The following is a 24,933-nucleotide window of genomic DNA, read 5'->3' as shown; positions in this document are numbered from 1 at the left end:
CCGGTAGCGCTGACTCTACCGCTTAACTAGAAATAATTTATGCGTTTATTCCTACATGCATACGTACAGTTACTTGGTGAATCAGGATACCTAATGCAAAAATGCAAAGTCGCGGTAAACGCGAGTTCAGCATAATATAAAGCTGCTTTTCTTTAACGCTCATCCATGTATAAACCTTCTGTAACCTGCTAAGCCGAATTAACTTTTAACTTCTTCGAATTTTATCAACTCGCCGGATCGGCAAGGCCTGTTGCACAAAAAAGATTGCAGCGATTATAAGTTTATCGACGTTGCAATCGTTCTACTGGGTAGTAAAAGTACCCATTAAAAGCCGGGACAGAAAACGCTCTAGACCCATTACTAAAGGAAACTCTGGTCAAACTATTGCAGTCGGAGTTCAGAGCTATAGAAGCGGTGTAGAAGAGATACCTGTCAGTTAAACTTCTTTCCGGACTGAATCAAGAAGGAAGTCGGCACTGGTCAAAAACAGGCAGAATGCACATAGCACCGTTTCTACTGTGTGCCCTTGTCTTAACTAATGGAAGTTTTTCATTGCCAGTAAATGAAACATGCGACGCTTTGGCGATACGTTGCGAAACACTGCAAAATAAGCTTGGCGACCTTAACCAGCAGCTTATGGTGACTGAATGGCCAATAGCGGATGACAAGGCTGATCAGACAGCTCGAACCGAGAAAGTGATTTGTCGGTAAGGTGGATAACGAAAACTGACCGACTGCTAAGCTATCAAATAACCCTAACAAAATTTGAAAACAAACTTTTAATCGGATTTTTGCAGCTTCATGCAGGAATCCGCGCAATGTTTAAACGCTTTGACCCAGGATTGTCCTAGACAGCCGCTGTCCGTTTCTGGAAACGACCAGTTCATGGCCACATGGCTGACATTTAACGCCAAGCTCTGCGACTCAGCCGCCCCCGTGCACAACTATATACCGGCTTTGTACTACTGTTACGCGGAGAATATCGATCTTCAAGCACAAATTCCGAGGCTAAATCCTCAGTCGACTTATGTACAGCAGTCCGTCAATGCTTCCACCGCTCAAGAAAACGCTTGCAGGTTGGTATCACTTCAAATCATTCTGCGTACCATATGTATTTTAGAACAATAATTATGATGTTTGATTGCAGGGCACTATCAGACATCTCGGCACACATGAATGGAACTGCGGCAGCCATTGCAAAAAAGTGCGGTGAGGAAGGCCGGCGAATTCTGATGGATGGAACCGGATATCTTCGTGAAACTAATTGCCCGCATTAAGGCGTTATATTGTTTATAGCCATTTCAATTTGTAGGTTGTAACTGTCAGTAGAATTTTACCAGTTATTAACGCATTGCGTCAGTATCTTCTTTACTGCGCAAGAGAAATCCTGCATTTACTAGTTTGAGATTCTGTCACGCGAATGGGAGCGGTTTTCGCCCGACATGTACACAGTTGTTTTTTTTGTTGTTCTGTTGACAATACGGCGCCTCATTAAGCATGAAATATCAAATTTAACTTACAGTTGTTAATACTTAATACCACGTTGCTACTACAGTCTATGGCTATCGGTTGGCGGTGCAATGATTCTGTTTCGAATTCGTATTGAAATACGCCCAAACAGATAAATACAAGCGAACCAGAAACCTGCTTTCTCTTCGCAGTGTCCGAGGCCGTCCTCCGCACAGAAATTTTGTTTTGTTATCTTCGTATGTTTAATGCACGTAGCCGCCTTCATTTACATTTAACGCCAAGCTCTGCGACTCAGCCGCCCCCGTGCACAACTATATACCGGCTTTGTACTACTGTTACGCGGAGAATATCGATCTTCAAGCACAAATTCCGAGGCTAAATCCTCAGTCGACTTATGTACAGCAGTCCGTCAATGCTTCCACCGCTCAAGAAAACGCTTGCAGGTTGGTATCACTTCAAATCATTCTGCGTACCATATGTATTTTAGAACAATAATTATGATGTTTGATTGCAGGGCACTATCAGACATCTCGGCACACATGAATGGAACTGCGGCAGCCATTGCAAAAAAGTGCGGTGAGGAAGGCCGGCGAATTCTGATGGATGGAACCGGATATCTTCGTGAAACTAATTGCCCGCGTTAAGGCGTTATATTGTTTATAGCCATTTCAATTTGTAGGTTGTAACTGTCAGAAAATTTTACCAGTTATTAACGCATTGCGTCAGTATCTTCTTTTACTCGCAAGAGAAATCGTGCATTTAATAGGTTGAGATTCTGTCACGCGAATGGGAGCGGTTTTCGCCCGACATGTACACAGTTGTTTTTTTTGTTGTTCTGTTGACAATACGGCGCCTCATTAAGCATGAAATATCAAATTTAACTTACAGTTGTTAATACTTAATACCACGTTGCTACTACAGTCTATGGCTATCGGTTGGCGGTGCAATGATTCTGTTTCGAATTCGTATTGAAATACGCCCAAACAGATAAATACAAGCGAACCAGAAACCTGCTTTCTCTTCGCAGTGTCCGAGGCCGTCCTCCGCACAGAAATTTTGTTTTGTTATCTTCGTATGTTTAATTAAATTGTTGCCCGATTTCAGCAAAAAATGTACGAATCCGTCTTGACTTTAGGTTTTGTGAAACACTGTGAACGCTTACTCTGAAAGGTGCTTTAATAATTATCACAATGCTAGTACTAAAGTGAGCACCAAAGCAAAACATTTCTAATAAAAACGCTTTTCGATGCTTTCCCGTTCGGGGATTGTACTCATCACGCATAGGTATTCTGATACTGTAACCGTTTGCGGTTGCTCAGTATAAGGCTGCACGGAAAACAGCCAGGATTTTGTGGAAATCGCGACAAACAGATGATTCCAGTCTCGTTTCGGTTTTCTTAGTGGTGCACGAGCGTTTTCTAAAAATATACAGGGTTATCGGGCCAAGTGTGGACAGTACAAAAAATTCCCCAGTTGCAACCAGTGAAGTCACAAATTTTTATGTTAATTTTATATGATAGATCTTGGTCTGTAGCAGCTTCGTTGGCCATCTTCCCGCTCTAAAAGCTATACTGCAGGAAAAAAGCCGAAGATTTACTTTCATTTTTTTCCGAAAAATTGCACTGCTTAACGAGAAATAGTCACGTGCAATCAGCATTATTTTAAAAATGTTGGACAATTGAGAACCCCCCAAGTAATAACATGGTGTTCTAATGGTTCCTTTCGGACTTCCGTTAAATCACTAATCTCTCGTCCAACGCAACCAGGGATCCAGGCAACAACATTCTTCGAAATGTAGGTTTTAACATACAAGTCTATGGGAGGCACAACCTGTTTCGAACTCACGACGAGCAGTGATCGTGCTAGAATTTTTTGCTAACCGGTAATAAAAACTTTGTAGAGCACTCGATAGTTTACTAAAAAGGTCACGCGAAAACACCCGTTACTGAATTTCTGAGAGGGGTCATTATAAACGTTAAAAAATTGACCGCTACCCCTTCCCCTTAAGCACCGCCCGTTTCCTTTCGCACACTTCAACAGATATCAGTTTTGGTATCACTGAATTCGCAATAAAAAATTACACTAGAAAAAATCAAAACATATGCCAAAACAATATACAGGAATATTTCTTAATTTATTTTACGCAACTGTCCACACTTGGCGCGATAACCCTGTATATGCGCAGATTTTTTGGAGATTTACTGATAACTTGGGATTCCTAATGCACTGTTTCGGGTAACTGTCAGTCTAGCATATTTTAGCCGCCGATTCTTATAAACGTTACTGCATTAACCTTAATATGCTACCTTGAAACCGGCTTAAATTCGAGGAATTTAATCAGCTCAATCGACTGACGGCCGTCGATTGCACATGTACAGAAGAGATTGCTGCATGTTTCACTATCAACTTTGCAATCGCTGTAATTATCTTAAGCTAATCATATAAAGCAGGCACGGAAAATGCACTAGATACAGTATTTAGGAAATCTGTAAAAATACTTCAGTTTGTAATCAGAAGTACAAGGCGGTGGTATCGAACAGCGTTCGGTGGGCTAAACTGTATTGAGGACAGGAACAAGATTGGAGAGCAAGAAACGGCAACACGACTCTTGTTAAAAGCGAACACAATGAACGTGACGCCGTTTCTACTTTGGGTCGTTGTCCTTGCCACTGGCTGATTTTCAGTGCCTTTGCTGGAAACATGCGCTGAATTGAAAACACATTGCCAAGGTCTAAAGAACCAGCAAAGTGAGATTCACCAAGAGCTCATGGATGGACAGTGACCCGTAACAGACTAGAAGGCTAACCTAGCAGTCCAAACCGGAAAAACCTTCTGCCGGTACGGTGATTAGTGCATTTTTGTGAAAAATCTGGCGACGCTATATTTTATGGTAACAAAATTCACAACAGCGATTGTATCGTAAAGAAACTATACTTTCTTTGAAACCCGTGAACTAACTCGGTAGAAACTTTAGCTTCGACCTGCTTATGCTACCAGTTTCCGACCCAAAGGTTTATCCCTTAAACTTGCTGCCGAAATGCTTGATCCTTCCGGTCGGCCCAATAGCCACATCAAACGCTTTATTAACCGTGCACCCGAGTAAAACATTCCTAACCAGCAGGATCATGCTTAGCACAGCAAGTTTATGGGCTCCCTGCTGCCATGAATTTTTAAACTCTTATTTATACAGTACTTGTAGTCCACAAATCGGGTACAACAGAATGCAAAACGTCTCGGTACATACAAGTATGCAATAAAACTGCGACACGTTTATTACTTCGTACATTGTCGGGTCATCAGAAGCAGCGGGATCGGCTGCAGAAGACGCGGAGCTGCGAAAGCGAAACCTCTATTCCGAACTCACCGATCGGTATTTTTTCCAACCTGTGTCTTTTGAAACTACGGGAAGTTGCGGCGGAAGTACCCGTCAGTTCATCTGTGAAGTCGGCCGGCGTATCAAAGAGCAAACAGGAGAAAAGCGCGCTACTGAATATTTGTGGCAGCGAATAAGCGTGGAAATTCAGCGCGGAAACGCAGCTTCCGTACTGGGCACGGTTGGATGTTCTCGAAAGTTAGAAGAGTTATTTTACTTGTTTTAATTGTGGGGTTTTTATAGTTTAAATGTAAATGGCTTCTGCTTGTGCGAATTGAAAATAAAGTACACAAAATAATGGTTTCGAATATTAACTAACAAGTACAATAAAACGTGACAATGCAATATAACTGCGGCGAAGAGTTCATACTATCCACAGTAATTAGAAGAAAGTAGTACAAGTCAAAAAAACCGCGATGTTTTCCACTTGACAATTAACCACTTCCATTTATAAAATTAACCCGACTCACACTCTGATGTAATTATCCAACAAAGCAAAAAACTATGAGAAGCTCAGAACAGAAGACCGACGAGAAATTCCAAAACGAAAACCACTAGCGATCATCCTCTGGTGGAAACTCCGCTCATGTTTCAGGATTCCACAGTGAAGTACCTATCTACCATGTCATCCAAAGAGAACAGCGAACCTGAAGATGGAAAAAGCTCGTCACAGTAAATTAACCCAGTCTTTAGCTTCAGTACATGCAGCCCATTTTCCTAACCGAATCTATAGCATTCGTCCACGTCGGACTTTATGACGCCGTCGTACAAGCGATCCACACAAGCCTGCTTCATGTCCACCAGGTCGTATTTGCTGGCAACGCGCCACAACTCCTGCAATTCCGCCGGGTTTTTCCCCTCGATCTCCCGGGTATAGACGTACTTGACCACCGTATCCAGAATGTCGCCTGCCAAATCCACGAAGTACAACTCCCCGTTCTGCGGGGAACCGGCGTCCTGGAATAGGGACAGGAAAACGGAGGACTGGTTGGCCAGAATGGCACGGTGCACGCAAAACCGCCGACCGTCGTTGGAAACCAGAGCGCAATCGGTGAAGGCGTTGGGCAGCAGGCGACGTTCGATGGTCGGCCGGGAGAGACGATAGGACAGATTGATGTACAGGTGCCCGGGGAGCAACGTCTTGGCGGGTTGACTACCTTTTGGAGCGAACTCCGAGCACTGATAATCCGAGTTGATGCAAACGCGGTCTTGCTGCGCTTCCCAGGTAATCCACACAGCCGGAGCGGAGCATGCAGTTGGACTGTTATGGAAAAGAAAGCAAATTGTGTATACAAGCACAAAGTTCGCGTTTTTTCTAGTTTATTACTAGTACATAAATTTAAAGAAAAACGTTACGTGGCCTCGGGTTTATTACTTGCATATTTCGAAGAGCAGGTCACATTGTCTCAGGAGTTTTTAGAAAGACTTAAACATGCACAACACGTGGTCTTCTCGGTACATACGTAGAGCTGTGATAACGGTCAGGTGGTTTGTAAATATATTAGAAAGCAGGTTTAGCAAAATTTATTTACGCTCTCAGTTTTAGGGGCTTTGCTGCTGCGGTAAGGCTATTAGTAAGTAAACATATTTCACGAAACGTGTGGGTTAACTGCGATAAAATGCAGATAAATTTGATTTAAAATATACCCTTAAAATTTAAATAGTTCAGCATTATTAAAGCTAATTTTACGCGTAGCTATCGAGCGACTGAAACGTAAAACTGGGCAAAATTATCCGGGGCGAGGCGCGTTTACCTGATAGTAGCCTCCAACAATGGGCCGTAGGGTTCGTCGTCAGCATTTCGGCATATCAGTTCAGCTGAGTGAATTCCCTGCTGTCGGCTGACCAGCAGTATCAGCTTCCACGCGGATGCCGGAATTCCCGGATAATCTTCCTGTTTCTTCACACAGAATTCGGCGGTGTATGCATAGATAGCAAGAGGATAAGGCATGGGCTTGGTGAAGCTACGGAAAATTTTCTCCTCGAGAACGCAGTATTGAAAGGTCACCAATAAATTCTTCGAATTCCTCAGTGACGTGGCTGCCTGCGCTTTGTACTCCATCTCGACGGAACAGGTGTTAACTAATTCAGTTTAACAGTGTGCAGCGAAAGAAGAGAACTATCCAGAAAAAAGTCTCGATGCGGAAAATTCTAATAGTATTAAGAATTTTTATATCGGAATCAAGGTTGCAATTTAGCGTATACTGACCGTCACATCCTCGTCAAGAATAAATGCGACACAGTTAAAGAGTGCAAATTGTGCAATGCGTATAGATACGTGTACCATTGCGAAACGTTGTGCTAGATGACCGGATAATTTCCCAGCAGACGATTTTATTCTCGTGACAGTCTTTGTTTGCCGTGCAGCCTGCTTTCTGATTGCCGGCGTCTTAGCAATTTGACCGTGCACGTGGGCAGTGTGCCGGCACTTCTACTTCAGTTAACTGAACTTCGAAGTTGTGGTTTTTACGAACCAGCCACCGGCGGAGGGGTCAGCTAAATTTACCGGCCACAGTAATTCATTTCAGCTTTCAGTTTAAGTTATTGGGTTCAATTTAATATTAATTTAGTTTGAACCAGAGCAGGTGGCCACGATTCTGCCTACAAATGAACGAATCATTTCGCTACACAGCGAGTCATATGACACTAAAACAGTGTTTGAGATTGTGCGAAAGTGTAATTTTTCGCGCATGTACCCGAATTAGGAAATGCAAACAAAAATCGCCACGAGTATGCAGTTAAACGCGAGGTTCCAAAAACGCCGGTATTATTTTTACGCTGGCCGGAAGCGGCAACGCGACTGAAAAGTCCTGGAGCAAATTTGACGATGCACTCGGTGCATTAGTAAAGAATACATGATGGGATGTTACAGAGTAAACTGACGTACGATTATTCGAGGAATTTCTGTTGGACCGGTTGCGCCGAAGGTGTCGGTTATGCAGGTGTTTTGCTGTTTTCAGTTCAGTGAAACGAAGACACACCGCAGCGCAGGCGAACAACGTTAGCTTCCGGTACGTATTGTTGAAATAAGCACGGTCGACCTAACAACGAGCTCGGTGTAGCTCGATCGTTTCCCTTCTCTTTCACTTTCAATGGATACAAGTCAGAGGAGTAGCCATCCGAAAGAACTCCAAAATACGTCTAACGTTTAACTGATCTCATGTGATTCCTCGGCCAAAACACTGAACACCTACCGGATAACGATCTTTTGTACCGGGCTATTACTGTAGTTAACAGGCACGCCGTATCGGTTGTTATATTCACCATATTAAATACTGTGTACAACATTCATTACAGACTTTATAGTAACGAAAAGTCTGGACGAGGTCCAGGAGCATGCAACAAACACAGTACGTACGGGAATTCGCAATGTAACACACGATTATAAAAGTGTGTTACTGTACATTTCGAATTCTCTTACGTATTGTACTAGTTGCATGCTCCTGGCTGGGCTGCGCAGGAAACAAATACGTTAAAATTATAATGTTATAGTTATAAGTACATTGCGTTATAGTTATAACGTAATTTTTGTTGTGCTACTCAGCTTTTCGTAACTTTCTTAAACTGTTTTTTCACCGCTTTTGTGATGATTACGCTGATGAACTGTAATTTTATGAAATCAGTGTTGCATGAACACCTTTCTCGCATGAAATAGACGAACGTTTATTTGTAAAAATCTTTAAAAAAGAAACAAAATGGAAGATTAAAATAAAGATGTGCAAGAAACAGACCGCTCATTAGCAGAACGATTCCTTGACGGATCTTAAACTGTTTCATCTTGCACGTTAGGGAGTTAAAATTTCAGATTAACTTTAATTCTAATGATACACAAACTGTGCAGTAATAAGCACCTGTTTAGTGTTTACCCTATGCTCGAGCCAAGAACTCGAGAAAGAAACTACAGTTTACTACCGAAAAAAAACTGTTAACCAGTGCCGGTACAAACGTCAAACGTATTTTTCTTTCGCACGACCGTGCTTAAGTCATTTCACATGACGCTACCATAACTAAAGAAGTTTTTGTATTCCGGGACGGTCTAGTGGGATTCTCGATTTATGTACTATATCTAAGCTATTTCAGATTAAGTGACCAGCCTTGATTTGACTTCGCACCAACCAGAAGATGAAGGAGCTGGACAACATGTTCAGACACAGTCTATTTGTAAAGCGAAAGGAATGCCTCAGAGTACGCTGGACTCACTCTCCGTCGCCGGAGTGAATGTTGCCTTATCCAGGGATACGAAAATGCTTCATCATCACACGCTGCTTTGATGGTGCGCGATGAAGCATTCGAGGGCATCTGCAACGTTTAGCAACACGGACGCACAACGAAGTGAATAACTTCCGGTGCGTTTCTTTCGTACCATAGAAATTGCATGGTTGCGTTAGCAATGAGCTTTGAGTAGCTCGTTGCACCCTTCAGTTTTTACTGATGTTGGTCAAGACGTTAAGATATGATAGAGGGTCAACCATCCATAAGAACAACATCCCGTTCGAGAACCAAGATTTGCATCAGCCAAGACACCGTGTAAAACCAGTGCTACCCGCTTCCGCTGTCGAATATGTAGTCTGTAGACTGTATGTAAAAAGCGGCCCAAGGTCGTCAGGCTTCTAAAGCGCGCTTTAGTAATTCTTCCAAATCTTTGTTAATATGCACAACAGTCAGTCTATTAGCCATAAAGTTCGTTACTTGCTAACAAAACGTGGTAACGGAAAATTCTGGACCGCATCCAGAAATGGCACCGGCCTGGAACATGGAACTCCCGCTTAACAACACGCCACTTCCAGGAAAGTTGGTTTTTCACGCAGAATCCAGAGCCAACGCAACGCAGGAAAGCAATGCATTTCTGGCTACACAGCTTAGCTTCACGCTGGCTTCCCTGATCTGCAATGTTGCTGTGGCGGCCATGCTTTTTAAGGAGAAATCACTGCGCACGACTTTCAGTGTCTACGTTACGGTGTTGCTATCCAGCAATATTATCTACATTGCGGTCGATGGCACGATTGCGGTGCTAACGCTGCCGACGCGCACTTGGTGGATGGGTCAGACAGCATGCGGCCTCTTTATTTACAACGGATACGTCATCGCTGCCGTCACTATACATTGTCATGTACTGATCAGCATCAACCGCGTCTGGGCTATCTTCTGGCCCATGTCATACCGCACCCGTCACACGATGACCGTGGCGTGGTCGCTATGTGGCGGTATGGTGCTGTATGTGCATCTATTAATTCTACCAGGAATAATCGCGGATGCTGCTTACTATCGTCTGCCCAACGAGGAGCGCTGTGCGATGAACAATCGCGCCCAGTTGGCCTGGCACAAATTCGTCGGGGTATGGCTATTTGATGCACCCAAGCTGTGTGTATCCCAGCGCTCTATCCACTGCTGTTGTGGAAACATATTAAACGTCGCAAAGCGGTACTGGCCGGCCGATCTCCGGAAGCGCACAATCTCGATACGTATCGGCAGGGAAATGGGAATGCGGCGACGGTTGCCGCCGTGAAGATTGTCAGTCATCCGTTTCTCCTTATGACACTGTATACAGCGAGCACGCTGGTTTGCTGGATGCCCAGTGTCGTATTCTATGTTTTGCTGGATATGGCTTCCCCGCTTGTTCAGCATACTTCCTTTTACCAGATCATCATAACGCTGTACGAGTTGCAAACATTGCTGGATCCCGTGTTTTTCTGCCTCACCGTCATTAAACTGCATGCCTACGTGGTCAAGATGTGGAGAAGTGGGATGGATAACCTCGTGAAGCGGGTTCAACTGGCTTTTAGCTAATAATCAACCTAATCCCTTAAGATAGCATAAACTATGCTCACGCCGTTCGGAAATTTTGTTAGAAAGTTTTTTGTGCAGACGGCTCAATTGTTAGCGCAGAGCCCGAAAGCACGTTCGGTTCACGTTGAAACTAGAATATTATGTCTTAACAGTTCCCCTACGGCAGGTGGGACGCTCAAACTAGGCGTACGCAGATTCCTTTGTTCAACATTATTATCCTGATGTGTTATACTACCCAGTGAGCTGCGTCAGCATTACAACCATATGCAATTGTACTGTCTGAATTTATTTAACTGGAAAAGTAAATAAATTTAACAACTTGATCAGTGCTTCCGTGGCTAGGTTACATTTGCATTTAATTTCTTCCGTGGCATCAGCTAACAAAAAAAACCTATCCGGGGAAAATTTCGATGTCAATTCCAAAAAAAGAGCTGTACATTCTTAAGAATTCGCCCCGGCTTTAACTTAAGCAGCAGATCATTTTGGCATATAATAAAAAGTAAAAAGCCAAAAAAGTTCTGTCGCAGTAAATTCTGTTAAGTATATAATTATTTCAGAACAAACAAACTCGCTTTTCTCTATAAACTCAAGCCGCATATGATTCAGAACAAATTCAACAATGCCGATTGATTGTGAAATCTTGGGCATCGTTGAACAACCGCTCCTCACAGCCCTGTTTCAGGTCGCGAAGGCCATACTGGCTGGCGACGCACCATAACTCTTGAATGTCTTTCTGCTGATGTCCTTCAATCTGCCGGGTGTATAAAAATTTGACAACCATTTCCAGAATGTCACCGCATACATCTACGAAATACAGCTCCCGGTTCAGGGGGACGCGGGAACCCTGGAAAATAGAGAGGAAGACGGATGACTGGGTGGCAACAATGCAACGATGCACGGCAAATCGGCGTCCGTCGTTGGCGAGCAAGGTGCAATCGGGAAAGGTGTCAGTGCTGGGCAACAAGCGGCGTTCGACAGCTGGACGGGAAAGACGGTAGGTTAGACTGACGTAAAGGTAACCCGGAAGCAGCGTCTTGGCGGGTTTGCTACTTCCCGGCACAAACTCGGAGCAGTAATAATTTGCGTTGATACTGACGCGGTGGTCTTCTGGCGCTTCCCAGGCGATGCAGACAGCCGGAGCGGAAGTGGCAGTTGGACTGTGGGAAAACACATGCAAATTTGTACATAAAATTCAGGGTTCTTCAGATTCCCTTTAAGAAAATTGGGAAAAGGGGGAAGTGCTACGTAAAATGTCCATCTTAGTTAGTGACTTTACTGCTTCGATGGTAATTACTCTGTACATATGAAAGCGGTTATCGCACTCCAAGGTTTATCATTCAATTTTGCCAGTAATTGATAATGCACGGAAAACGAGACTCAAAAATTTTCCGAATCCTGGTAACTTCGACAAATACAGTATATAAAACGAGATAGTTAAGGATTACTAAAACCTCCCCAAAAGGAAAATAAGATTCACCCTCACGGTCCGTGAAGTGAACTGCTGTTTGAATTTCAAATACATCCGCCGAGGCTCGGGCTGCCGAGCGACCATTCAAACTGCCGATGAAAAACCGGTGACTTTTACCTGACAGTGAACTCCACCAAAGGACCGCAGGGCTCGCCATCAGCATTCCGACATACCAGTTCCGCAGCGTGAATACCCTGCTGCCGACTCACCAGCAGTGTCAGCGTCCACGAAGATGTCGGTATTTCCGAATAATCTTCCGGCTTCTCCACCGCCAGTTCCGTCGTGTAGGCCAGGACAATGCCGCGGTAACGATAACATGCCTCGGTTACTTTGCTGACAATTTTCTGTTTACTGATAAAATACTGAAATGTCACTAGTAAGCTGGTCGAATTTCTGGATGACGTAGCGGCAGCTGTAGTAATTGCGTACTCCATAGCAGTGATAGCGATGGACGTAATAAAAGAATTATACAACGTAGTAATTCAGTATGTGGCGAAAGACCAAAAAGTTTTAGAATGAAATATCGTTGGATGTGTGGTTGAATTTGAGAGTCTTAACTTTGTGGACACTGACCTGCCTGTGTCTGTCTTCTTGATAAAGGCTAACCCGGCAAATGACCTGTAATGCGATCCGGGTAATTTCCCGGCAGAGGCTTTTGTTCTCGTGACTTCTTTTTATCTCGTGTAGCCTGCTCTCTATGATATCGCGGCAAGCGCATAAAAGTTTTAGCCCCATTGTTCGTCGCTTTCATGGTATTTGCATTTTGCAGTGTTTCACTGAAGACGATTTGTCATTTACTAACAACAGAACGAAGAGCCGCATTGAATCTTACAATTCAATGAAAATTATTGGTGTCTTAAAATTATATAACTGCGGAACAACGTTTCTACAAGACGTGATAGCTAGCGGCAAAAGATTCAGCAGAAAAAAATACCGACCGCAAAATATTATATGCATAAAAAATATTGTATGCATAAAATATTACTGTACAAGAAACCGCTGCGGCTTCGCCCCCGCGTTTCTTGTGATCCACGGCCGCTTTGAACAAATCATTCCATTTGCAGTAATTCGTTAGTAAATTCACTGACTGCCTTAGCATTTATTGTAGAACTTCTTAGGCAAGGAGTCTAGCTCGGTCCTCACTCAATTAGCAACTTTGTTCACTGGACAGCGGTGGTAGCTCGGTCACTCACTCACCTAGCGATTTTGTTCACCGGACAGTGGTGGTAGCTCAGTCACTCACTAACGGTGTCACCTAGCGATTTTGTTCAGTGGACAGTTGTGGTAGCTCGGTCACTCACTCACCTAGCGATTTTGTTCACCGGACACTGGTGGTAGCTCGGTCACTCACTCACCTAGCGATTTTGCTCACTGGACAGTGGTGGTAGCTCGGTCACTCACTCACCTAGCGATTTTGTTCACTGGACAGTGGTGGTAGCTCAGTCACTGACCCATCTAGTAATTTTGTTCACCTAGGGTAGTGATTTATTGCTCGGTCATCACTCAGCTAGTGATTTCGCTTTGTTCACTGGACAGTGGCGGTAGCTGGGTCACTCACTGCCTTAGGTTTTGTTCACTGGCTTTTGTTTCCTTCGAAACCTGGGCTAATTCAATCAAGGGAATCAGATTTTTTAGGCATTTAAAAATTGAACATTTGAACAGCAATCAGGCGATTAAAATTCAACATGTTTGCAAATAAAATAACTACAAATTTATTGTAGTACATACTTAGCACTTTAATAAATGTTCTAAGCAACTGGCATTGCTGTTATTCTCAAGGTCACCTTGAAGGTTTACCGAAGCCAGTTCTGCCGAAACCGGCATCGGTGGGACGGGTTTAAATAATTTTTTTAAGAAATAAAATGCATGTGACACAGTTTCTGAACATGCTGAATCTAATGGCGTTTACAGTTTTTTTATTAGGTTTTGGTTTTTTCGATCTCGATGCCTCAGCTTTTTTTGTAGTTATATTATAGATCTAGTTCCTTGATAGTTCCTTGATATGCATAAATTTAATGCAGGGTAAGAAACTAGCGGATATTGCGCAAGCAAGCCGTTCTCCTCTCGAATCCAGTGCTGGCCATTTATACGCGTTTAAGGTGTTCCTGTTGCTTCTTTTTATTTCAGGTGTAATAATTGTCTCCCCATTTTACAAATTAAAAAAATAGCACACCATAAAATTATTGCTGGCCCCTTTTGGCCGTTTCCAAAACCTTCAATTTTCTTTACAATTTGCCACAACCGGCACGGAAACGGAACTGTTAAGGGATTTGGCCCGGTATATAGCACTAAAAGCGTGTACATTGACGGGAATATTCGCTTTCGCGCACTTTTAAACACTTTTTTGGGTCGCTTTTTGATATTGTATGGCCAAATGATTGTTGTACATAGGCGTGAAATCCGTTTTCGCGCGCAACATCCGGTTGCGGAGTTATGAGGGTAACAAAATTCCAAAAAGTTTAAATGCATTCTGGTGTACCAAAAGTCTCATTATTGACCGATCCCCTTCGAACTTTGCACGTAAATGCACATAACCATGAAGATTGTTTTGACACGGATCCACTGTTCCAGCATGTTTTTCAAATTTTAAAATGAATTTCAAAAATTTTAAAATTCATTTTAAAATTCGAAAAAAATCGTAGAAGTCTGGGTCCCTGTCAAAACGATCTTCATGGTTATGTGCATTTACGCGCAAAGTTCAAAAGGGATCGGTCCATAATGAGACTTTTGGTACACCTGAATGCATTTAAACTTTTTGGAATTTTGATATCCTCATAACTTCGCAACCGGATGTTGCTCGCGCACACGGTTTTTTCACTTAGGTAAACAGTTCTTCTGGCTACAAAATACCATAAAGCAATGCAAAAAAGTGTTTGGGAGCGCGCAGCAGCGAAAGTTCCCCTGGATGTGCACGAACTTGGTGCTATGTACCGGGCCAAATCCCTTAAATGAGCTTAATTTTCGTCGCGGATACGATCGCAAAAAAATTGCTGTTTTGACTTGCGACCGTCCAGTCTTTCTTTTGCTGCACGCGTGGAAAAGTTTCTGCTTCGTCGTTTTTGGCTAGACGATCAGAAATACATAGACGGCTGACTTTCTTTGCGCGCATGTAGCGCCAATGGTTACCAGCACCTTTTGATTCTTTCCGTAAGCTTGGGAATGTAGATACTCGGTATAATGTATACTCGCTGGCCGCGAGTCGCGGCCAGTAAATACTGTACGTGGCGACATTGACGAGGTGTTACTGTATCTAGCCACCGTACAAGGTAGGAGAAGGTTCGGCGTCCGCAAATGTCATCATAAACTGTACAAAAGGAAATAACATCTTAACCATAGAGAACGGTGAAGTATGGTTCGCCATGTCCTGGACCCTGGTGAAAACGGCATAGAATGGTCGCTGCGTGCACGGTTAACTGTTAACCGGTCCTTTCGCATTGGATAGAGCATGCACACATGCATCTTGATATATCAAGCTGATGCGTTTACTCATATTCCTGAATCTATGTGCGTGAGGCTAAAGAGCCTTAATCTGCTCGCATGCATCATTCACAACTTGCACCGCCTCGTCAAACGTCGACCCCGTTGCCTTTTCCTGCAGCTCGCTATCCTGCGCGTACTCCAAATAGCGTCGTGCGTTTTCAGCATGCACGTCATCCAGCATTTTCGCCTCACAAGCACACCGCAGCGCCGTCCACCGATACCGAATAGCCAGTCTCCACAACTCCCGCAGTTTTCCGTCAGTATCCACCAGTTGCCGGTCGTAGGCGAAGCGCAGCAGAATCTCCAGTACATCCCCGCTGACATCCACCAGCGTATGCAAAGTGACATCGTGCGCCTGGAACATTTCCATAAAGAACGCCGACTGGACGGCCAAGATGGCGCGGTGGGCGGGGAACGAGCGGCCGTCGTTGGCGATAAGGGTGCAGTCGCTGAAGGCCCCGGTGTCGCGGAGGGACGCCAGGTCCACCGGATGTTCGCGGCGGATGTGGAAGGCCAGGTTGACGTAGAGGAATTTGTCTGGGTGCAGTGTGAAGCGGGCGCTGATACTCTCCTCCTGGTCATTAAACACTACGAGATCACTGAGGGATGATATCTGGTGGGTGTTGCGGTACTGCGGCGGGCCGCTGCCTTTGCGCGGAAGCCAGTATGCTGATTTCGATTGGATCAAACTAAAAATGCGGATGCTTGTCTTAGCTTAATTCAAAAAAATTATATCCAGTATCTAGCAAGAATAAAACAAGTAATAATTTATATTATAGCAAAAGCAAGAAAGATACTGTATAAGCCTGAATTCATAATGATTATAATGATTCTCGCAGTTAGTAATAGAAGTACAGTATAATTATTTCTGTACTTTTGCAGATCACTACGTACATCATTTACAATACATTCTGATTCTGGTATATTCAACTTAGGCTGCTGGCACAAGCAACAATCGAAAGTTGCCTGATAAATCAAAACTGGCTGTATTTAATATTTTGATCTGTCGATAACTACAAGTAGAACAGTTCTAAAAATTATCTTAATAAAACAAATGGGAACGCCATAGCCTAATAACTGATAAAAAAATTCGTACATTTGCGCTGTGTTGATTTTACAGCCATATATTTCGCTTATTCATTGCAAAAATACTGGAATTACACCACTTTTACATAAACATAAATCCTACGAAAAGTGACAAAAATTAAAGATACAACTATGCAAAAATAATCAGAGAATCCGTGTGCTACTCGTATGCACTTACTCGTCGAGTTCGACTCGACATAGCGTATCGTTTTACCTAGAAGAAACTTCCACCAAAATCCCGTCAGCATTTTCCAGCACTTCCTTGGGCTTAACATCAATGCTGGTAATTCCGGCCGTTTGCCCGATTTCAATCGTCACTGTCCAGGACGCTTCGGGGATCTCGGGATAATTCGTTTGTTTCTCTACTGTAAATTCGGCCATGTAGCGACGTACAAATCCCCTACGCGGACACACTGGGGCCACACTGCGGATGAAGTTCTTCGTGGCAATCGTATATTGCACGGTCACGTAGGATGTTGTTGAATTCCACGACATCTTTTACAACTTATGCGTAGCGGAGTAAATTAATAACAAAAGGGAAAAATTATACGATAAAAAATAAAGTAGAAGCTGAGTGTTCAAAATAGTTGAAATACACTATTACAGAGTCAGTATGTGCTAGCAACAGTGTACGGTACTTGTACAGCATGTTCTGCGAAATTCATCTCCATAATTCAACTTCATTCGATTCAACTTCCGATGCGTGTACGGGCTGGAGCACATGGTCTCTCTGTCAAAAACACAGCCGGTACTTTGCGATTGCTTTATGCGGCTAGTTGTTTCGAAAACGGCTCGGTTTACATGTTCAGCAATGCATTAATCAGGTGACAGACAGAACATTTTGTGCAAAGTACGGTAATTCATTCACGCAGAGTTACAATGGAGGCTATAACACTGCAACAGACAGATCGTATGCAGCAGCTCGCAAACGCGAGCGCCAGCTTTATTTAACGCGCAATGGCGCTATTAAACCGGCTCGGGCAGAGCAAGACGTTCAACAGAACCAGACTAAGAGAATTCTAAACAGGTAGACAGCAAGCACATCTCTAGGGAAGGCGCCAATCCTCTGCTTCGACTGATCTCCCTGTCTCCTTCCATTTGGCACGATTGGTGCTGCGGACATCACAGCCTTTCAGTCCAAGCCGTTACTGAGTAGCCAGGGTGGTATTGTGATCCTCCATCTCCCGTGCCCGTCTCCGTGGTGGTATTGCTGCCTCAGCCAAGCACGTCGCACACAGGCCGGCCTTGCGGGCCGTGCACTCGCAGCCTGAACTCAGAGTGGTCACCCATCTAAGTCCAAACCGCGCTCGATGTAGACTATCTTTCAAAACCCAAAGGTTTATCCATCTAGCCACAACGAGTGTGCACTATTGGTTAGTGCACTAGTGGTTAGTTTTGGTCTTCTCTCTCTCTCCTTCACACATGCGCGTCTGAAGTTCTGAACGCGAGAAATCGAACGGACATCGGCCAGACACCATTCAGACAGACAGATCGAGTGATCGATTCCTCCATCGGTCTGTTTCACACAGCGTAGAGAAAAAGGCAGACCGAGACGTACTAGTAGTATTCCTTTACTTTGACATAATTATATAATCCCAACCATGGCCACTACAAATAAGCGCCACGTTAAAAATTACAAAAATGTAGCACATGACACAACCGGCACAAGAATCTACGAACTCGTACCTATATTCTGTGGTTGTTCTACGGAACTAGTAACGGAAGATTTTTATCAAACCTGAAGACAACACCTTTTCCCATGTTTAAAACTTTAAACCGTAACCGAGCTGGAGGCTTGCCTGTTAGCCAGCTGTTCATCGACAGCTCAAGGGTAGCTTACCGACATTTTATCCAAAGCTTGCCATCCATTTCCCCTTTTACGCGGAAATGGATCCCGCGTTTTCCCTATTTTCTATAACCCCATACTAAAATTATGTCAATGGAAAAACGCTGTTTTGATAAGACGGAAACGACACACGGATACTGTTTTGATACACGGAAGCTGTTTCGATAAGTGTGATGGAACGGATAAAAAAACAAAGAAATCGAAAATGTTAAATTTAAATTATGGGGCAACTATGGTAAAAGCGGTAGATGCATTTATATAAGAACATTTCGATTTTAAAATTTGTAAAAAGTTGAAAACTATCAACGGCTTTTGTGGACCAGTTTTATTTGTCAGTCACTGTATTTTTCAACATTAATATTTCAGTCCTACGCAGTACAACATTTTTTTTAAATTTCTGTGCACAGACCCTGGAGATGTTGATGAATTCACCATAGTCATATTATTGCAAAATTTCATTAGATTTTACAGAAAAGCAATTTTATAATTTAAATTTAAACGAACATTAACAGCAACTCGATGCGCTGTATCTCCCGACGCTTTTTAATGTTTCCGGTAAAATGAACAAACAATTACGTTATTGCAACCTGCTGACTTTACAAACATTGACTATGACGTAAATCGTGTTATCCGAAAAGAACAAAACAGTCAAACCAATTTCCCATCCAAATCATTTGACGGCTCGTTGCTTATTTACGTAATTAACTTCCTGCAAGTCATGCTGTTAGTGTGTGAACGGTCACAAAAGCGCACCTGGAGAAACGCAATACGCAACGGAAGTCGGCAAACGGAGATTCGAACTCAGTATGCGTTTATGATGGCGTAATTAATGACCTTGGCAACTGGCTGGAAAAAAAGTCCTTACAAGCCGTCGCATATCCCATTCTTGTATCTTAGTATCGACTATCGAGGAAAGCAAGAAGAAGTTTGATCACTCACAACCAGCGTCGTTTGCCGTGCAGGACATTACAAACTGATTTCAACGATGGAATACGTGTTGAACGTTACAAACACGACATCAGAGTGTTCGCTGGTCAACGCTTCCACCGGCGACGCAGCAGCGGCCAACGGCACTATCCACTCGCCGGTCGCTACACAAAAACACATCCTGTCGATTTTCAAAATGATCGCCGATCCCATTGCCATGCTGCTGAATTTCGTACCACTGGTCATTCTCCTCACCCACAAAAACCTCCAGACACCGTTCTCCGTGTACATTGTGGTGGTTATGTTCGCCTCCTTCCTGTACGCCTCCATCGAATTTCTGCTGACGATTCTGGAGACATACGGGAGTTTTACCGTGGCCTTATGTTATGTGCAGCAGTGCGCGCAATGGCTGATCAGTCCGCAATGGTCCAACGCCCAGCTGCAGATCTGTCTGAACCGTATCTGGGCGCTGACCTTTCCGATCTCGTATAAGGAACGCCATACGAAGCGGCTGGCTATTAAGATCATCGCGGCCAATTGGATTGTGCTGTATATTATCGGAATCCCGACAATTGTGGTTAATACAGTGTATAAACCGGCAACTCCGGCGAAACCGTTCGTGTCGTGCACAACCGACATGGTAGCGTTGGGACGGTATTCGTTCGGCGATATGATTATTACTCTGACTATCCCCACCATTGTCGTCGTTGTTTCTTATCCGTATTTATTGTACCAGCAACTGAAACGGTCGAAAAAGAGGAAAGCATTAAGGTACAACTCAATCGATTTTTTTTTAAATTTCGCAATTAATGTGGCACTTACACAATGTGGACAACAAAATAGATTTTTCCTTGTAACATATAATGCGCAAAGCAGTTCGCTGCTATTTCAACCAAAACTGCTGATTATGCTCATTGATTATGTTCCTGTTACACACTGTTTCGTTAGACTAGTTTATTAATGAATTTTTGCAGCGCAGACCGACAGGCCCATTTCCATTTTTTAGTCCAGTATTGTACCTAATATTTCCCCGTAAACTATTTTTTCTAAGGTTTGTGCAAAAAAACAATTACCGTTTAAAAAGTTACATGAAGAAGAAGTGCTTAATAATGCGACATATACTTGCTTTGCAAGTGCTCGTATTTACGTAATTTTGACCTTTAGTGCGGAAAATCCAGGATTACGGGCGCTGATTAGGGAGGACTTCCATGCCTTCCTAGTACTGACGACTATCACATTCTCGGTAGCAGTATCGTGGGTGCCGGTGACGGTGTCGTTTACCATGCTGGTGATGGGCAAATTGCGATTCTCCCCCGATACGATGCAGATATTCTCCTATGGATTGTCACTGGCGGATCTGGTCATGAATCCCTGTTTACTGTGTCTGGCTGTGACCGATTTGCGCAAGGCAACGCTGCAGGCTTTCTGTTGCGGGTGGAACAAGAAGCGTCAGAACGCCGTGCTGCCGGGAAAAGCGCCGGGTGCAAAGGTTTCGTGATGTTAGCAGAACCAGAAGTCATCGTCCTTTGACCATTGCATGCTTTTATTAATTTTCAAAAAGCGAAAAATCGTAATAATCTTATTTTAGTGACGCATGTTTACGTTTCATTACATGTCATCATTTGCAAATGTTATTTATTTCTTTCGAAAGCTCGGCATAAACGAAATACTGTCCTTCGTAAACCAACTTTTAAGGAATTATCATAAAAGCTCGCTATTTTTCCGTTTTTTGTTTATTCAACTTTATTAAGTGTTCAACTACTTATACTGCATCGTTTTTGAGAACGGTGGTGGAGCGGGTCAGTAAGAACAATATGCGATTCTGTTGGGCATTAAGGTATAAGCGACAGACAGAATCAATAATTGATAGACGGCAGTTTTTTGCTTGTTCAGAAACAGAAATAAACAAACAATGTTTCCCGCACTGGTGCAAACCGAGGGAAATATCAACATGGTTTCGGCATTTTAGAGCAATCATGTTTTGGAAGAGTATGTTAATTTTTGCGCTACTGTGACATGCAAACTAAAATGCACTCAAATCAAAAATTGTTATTTCTCTAAATTGTTGTACATACAACCTTCCAGTAAGCTAAACTTGTAAAATATAACAAAACTTTACCATCGTTGAGTTTCAGCCACCCAGAATTAACTGGCACAATCGTAAAAATTATCTGCTAAATAGCCGACATGATCTACGTACTTCAAACATCGCCAAGCAAAGATCAATAACTTCAACTGATCAATCATACCTCCCCAGGTATTATCAAGAAAACAAGAATTATCTCCCTTTGAAAACCCGCAAACTGCAGCACCAGATGCAGCAACTAGCACAATGTACAAAACCGAATTTTCCCGAAACTTCTGACAGTAAACAATTTAACCAACGACAATTACGTTCAGTTATTGCCAATGCAAGTCGCTGCCCTCTTCTGCAATCCCTTCAATCCATGCTCCCGAGCAAAATCCAGATACGTCCAGGCGCTGTCCTTGTTGACCTTTCCCACCATCATCTCTTCCAAGGTCCCCTTCATCGCTTCGATGTTAAATCGTTTGGCCACGCTCCACAATTCCTCCAAGTTAGCCGTGTCACCGATCGGTCCCCGGTTGTACAAAAAGTTCAGAACACTCTCCAGCAGATTACCACTAAGATCCACCAAGTGGTACTCGCCGCCTGCCGGCGGCGGCTCGGTGGAATGTTGGAACATCTCCAGGAACACCGGCGATTGCGCCGCCAGAATGACGCGATGCACCGGGAATTTCCGGCCATCGTTGGCGATCAGGGTGCAGTCGCTGAAGCTGCCGGCATCCCGGAGACTCTGCAATTCCAAGGGGCGGCGCGAGATGCGGAACGCCAGACGGACGTACAAGGACTGCAGCCGCCGCAGGGTATACGTGGCGACGCCAATGGTCTTCCGCTGGAAATTGTTCACCACTAAGTCGCTTAAAATGCCTTCGTTCTCGCAGCGGCATTCAGCTGGGTCTGCCAGGTTCCTCGCCAGCCGAATGGACGGTATGTTGGGACCTGATCTAAACAAACAAATAATAAAGGTTCACATTTAATGTTTGCGTAAAACAAATGGGGATCTGTCATTCGGTCCGCGATCGAAGGCATATGACAGATTAAATTAACAACAGCGTGCAACAAGAGCCGGTACGGTGTGCAAACAGAGAGTGAATGTGTGTAATATGCGTTAAAACGAAATGTGCTGGTATAGTTTTCAGTTCTACATAGTATCAACTCAAAAATTATTCATGTGGTACGAATTTTGTAATAATGCGTAATTCTCTTAGAAAAATGAGTATTGCTATGAAGTATTAGAATAAAGAAAAAATTGCGCTAGGCAAAATTGCGGATCTTACCCCAATGTGAATTCCACCAAAACGCTGTTCGGACTGTCGGCAACTCAGCTGGGTCTGCCAGGTTCCTCGCCAGCCGAATGGACGGTATGTTGGGACCTGATCTAAACAAACAAATAATAAAGGTTCACATTTAATGTTTGCGTAAAACAAATGGGGATCTGTCATTCGGTCCGCGATCGAAGGCATATGACAGATTAAATTAACAACAGCGTGCAACAAGAGCCGGTACGGTGTGCAAACAGAGAGTGAATGTGTGTAATATGCGTTAAAACGAAATGTGCTGGTATAGTTTTCAGTTCTACATAGTATCAACTCAAAAATTATTCATGTGGTACGAATTTTGTAATAATGCGTAATTCTCTTAGAAAAATGAGTATTGCTATGAAGTATTAGAATAAAGAAAAAATTGCGCTAGGCAAAATTGCGGATCTTACCCCAATGTGAATTCCACCAAAACGCTGTTCGGACTGTCGGCAACTTGTACAGGCTTTAGGGTTGCACCAACGGCGCCGGAGGCTTGCACAATTTCCAGCGTCAATTTCCACGTGGATTCGGGAATTTCCGGATAATCGCACTGTTTCTCCACATTGAAGTGGGCGGTATAAACCAGTACGGGGCCACGGTTCAGGTTAGCCGGCTCGGCCCACGATGACGTGAAGCGGCTTGTAGAAATTTGGTACTGTAGGTTCGCAGTACAAGTTCGGAATCCCAGTGTTCCTGTATTCTCTACGCCATTGTCATTCATGGTAATACTTGGCTTGAGAGTGCCGGTTAAAAAGGGAATCATCAGCATGATACTGAATCCGAAAAATGTTGATGTGCTGCCGGTTAAAAGATTTGACAGCAAACGGCCAATAAACTGATCTTAGTGATACATAAATTACCAAGGTTAACTGCTGTCTCGGGACCGCATTCACTTTTTCTAGATCCGGAACGTTTTCCTGGTTCGGTCAGAGACAGTTATTAGTAAAGGGTCATTTTTAAGTTCTGTGAGGAGGAGTGGCCTTCCCGTACGCCCGCACTGGTGCGGGTGCTAAGTTTTGCTGTATTTTGATGTTGAATTTCTTCATCTACCAGATCTTCAATCTGGTAGATTCTTCAGTTGCTAGCCATCGTCGTCTGAGTAACTTGCTGTACTTTTGGCCCCGCAGCATTCTGCTGCGGGAGCTTCTGTAGTGTCATATGAATGGGATATAAAGTGTGCAGTTGATTGTCGGGTGTCTTGCGTTTCCGCATAACTCGTAGTATACAACACTGCTCACTCTGCAGGATAGATTCCGTTTCTGTCTCTGTCCGTGGATTCTTCCTAGATCCACCATCATAGTTCCAACAAAGACTGAAAACCTCGCATCACATCCGCGTTATTGTTACGTTCCATTTGTACACACACCGGATATACGGTACCAAGTGGATCTGAGCAGTACCGGCAAAGAAGTCATGTCGAATAATACGTGCTTCGATTTTTTATGGTATGTACAGTATAGCAGGTCAAAATTTAATCATTATTATGATCACAAATTTTGGTTGCACTGGATACGAAGCGCTGTTTGAGCGTACTCAGATTCGGTATCATTCCGAATTCAGAGTGCGAATAAGGAAACCGTACGAGCGGTGCAACATCACCGAAATTCGAAACTAATCGCGGTATTTTGGATAACTAACGTATAAGTCGAGAAACGAAGCCAGTATAATAAACACAGCTTTTTTATCTGCATTATATGACAAAGAAGCATGTCAAAGAAACACAGAATATTCCAGGGTCAATGTTAAACTTTTCTACCATGAACATGACAGAATAGGGACTCGTACAGGTACGATACATCCACTCAAGAAGAGTTACAAAATTAGTGCAGAATGAGGACTTCAATAAAATTAAAGTAATTTCCGTAGCACAAAAACTTATCGACATAGAAGTGATAGTAAAAACAATCCAGCAAATATTTTTTTACAAAAACAGACAGACGAATGCACGTTGCACCATGGCACAGTAGAAGCCAGTGCGCCACATAGTTCCGCCGTCCGTTTACTTGGCGGCACAATTTCGGTACATTTACTCGGTTATTGAGATTTATTTATAAATTTCTTTACCGAGAAGCGGCTTGCCGGTTTGCATCTGTTTACTCCGATGTTCTACAA

General features: G+C 43.5%; 3 protein-coding genes and 1 long non-coding RNA gene across 4 annotated transcripts; 3 read left to right on the top strand and 1 right to left on the bottom strand.

The window, feature by feature from the left end:
* The first annotated feature begins 346 nt into the window (after positions 1–346).
* LOC129582763 (uncharacterized) lies at positions 347–1,292 on the top strand. The gene is made up of 3 exons (XM_055474371.1): positions 347–707; positions 798–1,076; positions 1,148–1,292. Exons 1-3 carry the CDS (start codon positions 496–498, stop codon positions 1,275–1,277), a joined length of 621 nt encoding a protein of 206 aa, XP_055330346.1. The 5' UTR covers positions 347–495; the 3' UTR covers positions 1,278–1,292.
* Positions 1,293–1,745: 453 nt separating this feature from the next.
* On the top strand, positions 1,746–2,408 carry LOC129582771 (uncharacterized). The gene is made up of 2 exons (XR_008689684.1): positions 1,746–1,913; positions 1,985–2,408. It is a non-coding gene; the product is annotated as an uncharacterized LOC129582771 (long non-coding RNA).
* Positions 2,409–14,890: 12,482 nt separating this feature from the next.
* On the bottom strand, positions 14,891–17,227 carry LOC129582786 (uncharacterized). The gene is made up of 2 exons (XM_055474400.1): positions 16,879–17,227; positions 14,891–16,267 (listed from the first exon to the last, which is right to left on the bottom strand). The coding sequence occupies exons 1-2, from the start codon at positions 17,157–17,159 to the stop codon at positions 15,613–15,615; spliced, it is 936 nt and encodes a 311-aa protein (XP_055330375.1). The 5' UTR covers positions 17,160–17,227; the 3' UTR covers positions 14,891–15,612.
* A 2,268-nt stretch (positions 17,228–19,495) lies between these two features.
* On the top strand, positions 19,496–20,935 carry LOC129582840 (adenosine receptor A1-like). The gene is made up of 2 exons (XM_055474456.1): positions 19,496–20,208; positions 20,602–20,935. The coding sequence occupies exons 1-2, from the start codon at positions 19,496–19,498 to the stop codon at positions 20,933–20,935; spliced, it is 1,047 nt and encodes a 348-aa protein (XP_055330431.1).
* The last annotated feature ends 3,998 nt before the right edge of the window (positions 20,936–24,933 follow it).

This window comes from Paramacrobiotus metropolitanus, unplaced genomic scaffold (assembly GCF_019649055.1).
Source record: "Paramacrobiotus metropolitanus isolate TYO unplaced genomic scaffold, Prichtersi_v1.0 Parri_scaffold0000008, whole genome shotgun sequence".
In the NCBI taxonomy this organism is placed as follows: Eukaryota; Metazoa; Tardigrada; class Eutardigrada; order Parachela; family Macrobiotidae; genus Paramacrobiotus; species Paramacrobiotus metropolitanus.
This window is presented reverse-complemented; position numbering and strand designations above follow the sequence as displayed.

Coding starts and splice junctions, on each gene's coding strand:
- LOC129582763 (XM_055474371.1), top strand. CDS start 496: ATGCACATAGCACCGTTTCTACTGTGTGCCCTTGTCTTAACTAATGGA. Junction 708..797: donor ACCGAGAAAGTGATTTGTCG/GTAAGGTGGATA, acceptor GGATTTTTGCAG/CTTCATGCAGGAATCCGCGC. Junction 1,077..1,147: donor GCTCAAGAAAACGCTTGCAG/GTTGGTATCACT, acceptor GTTTGATTGCAG/GGCACTATCAGACATCTCGG.
- LOC129582786 (XM_055474400.1), bottom strand. CDS start 17,159: ATGTCGTGGAATTCAACAACATCCTACGTGACCGTGCAATATACGATT. Junction 16,268..16,878: donor TTGGTGGAAGTTTCTTCTAG/GTAAAACGATAC, acceptor CCGCATTTTTAG/TTTGATCCAATCGAAATCAG.
- LOC129582840 (XM_055474456.1), top strand. CDS start 19,496: ATGGAATACGTGTTGAACGTTACAAACACGACATCAGAGTGTTCGCTG. Junction 20,209..20,601: donor AAAAAGAGGAAAGCATTAAG/GTACAACTCAAT, acceptor TTTGACCTTTAG/TGCGGAAAATCCAGGATTAC.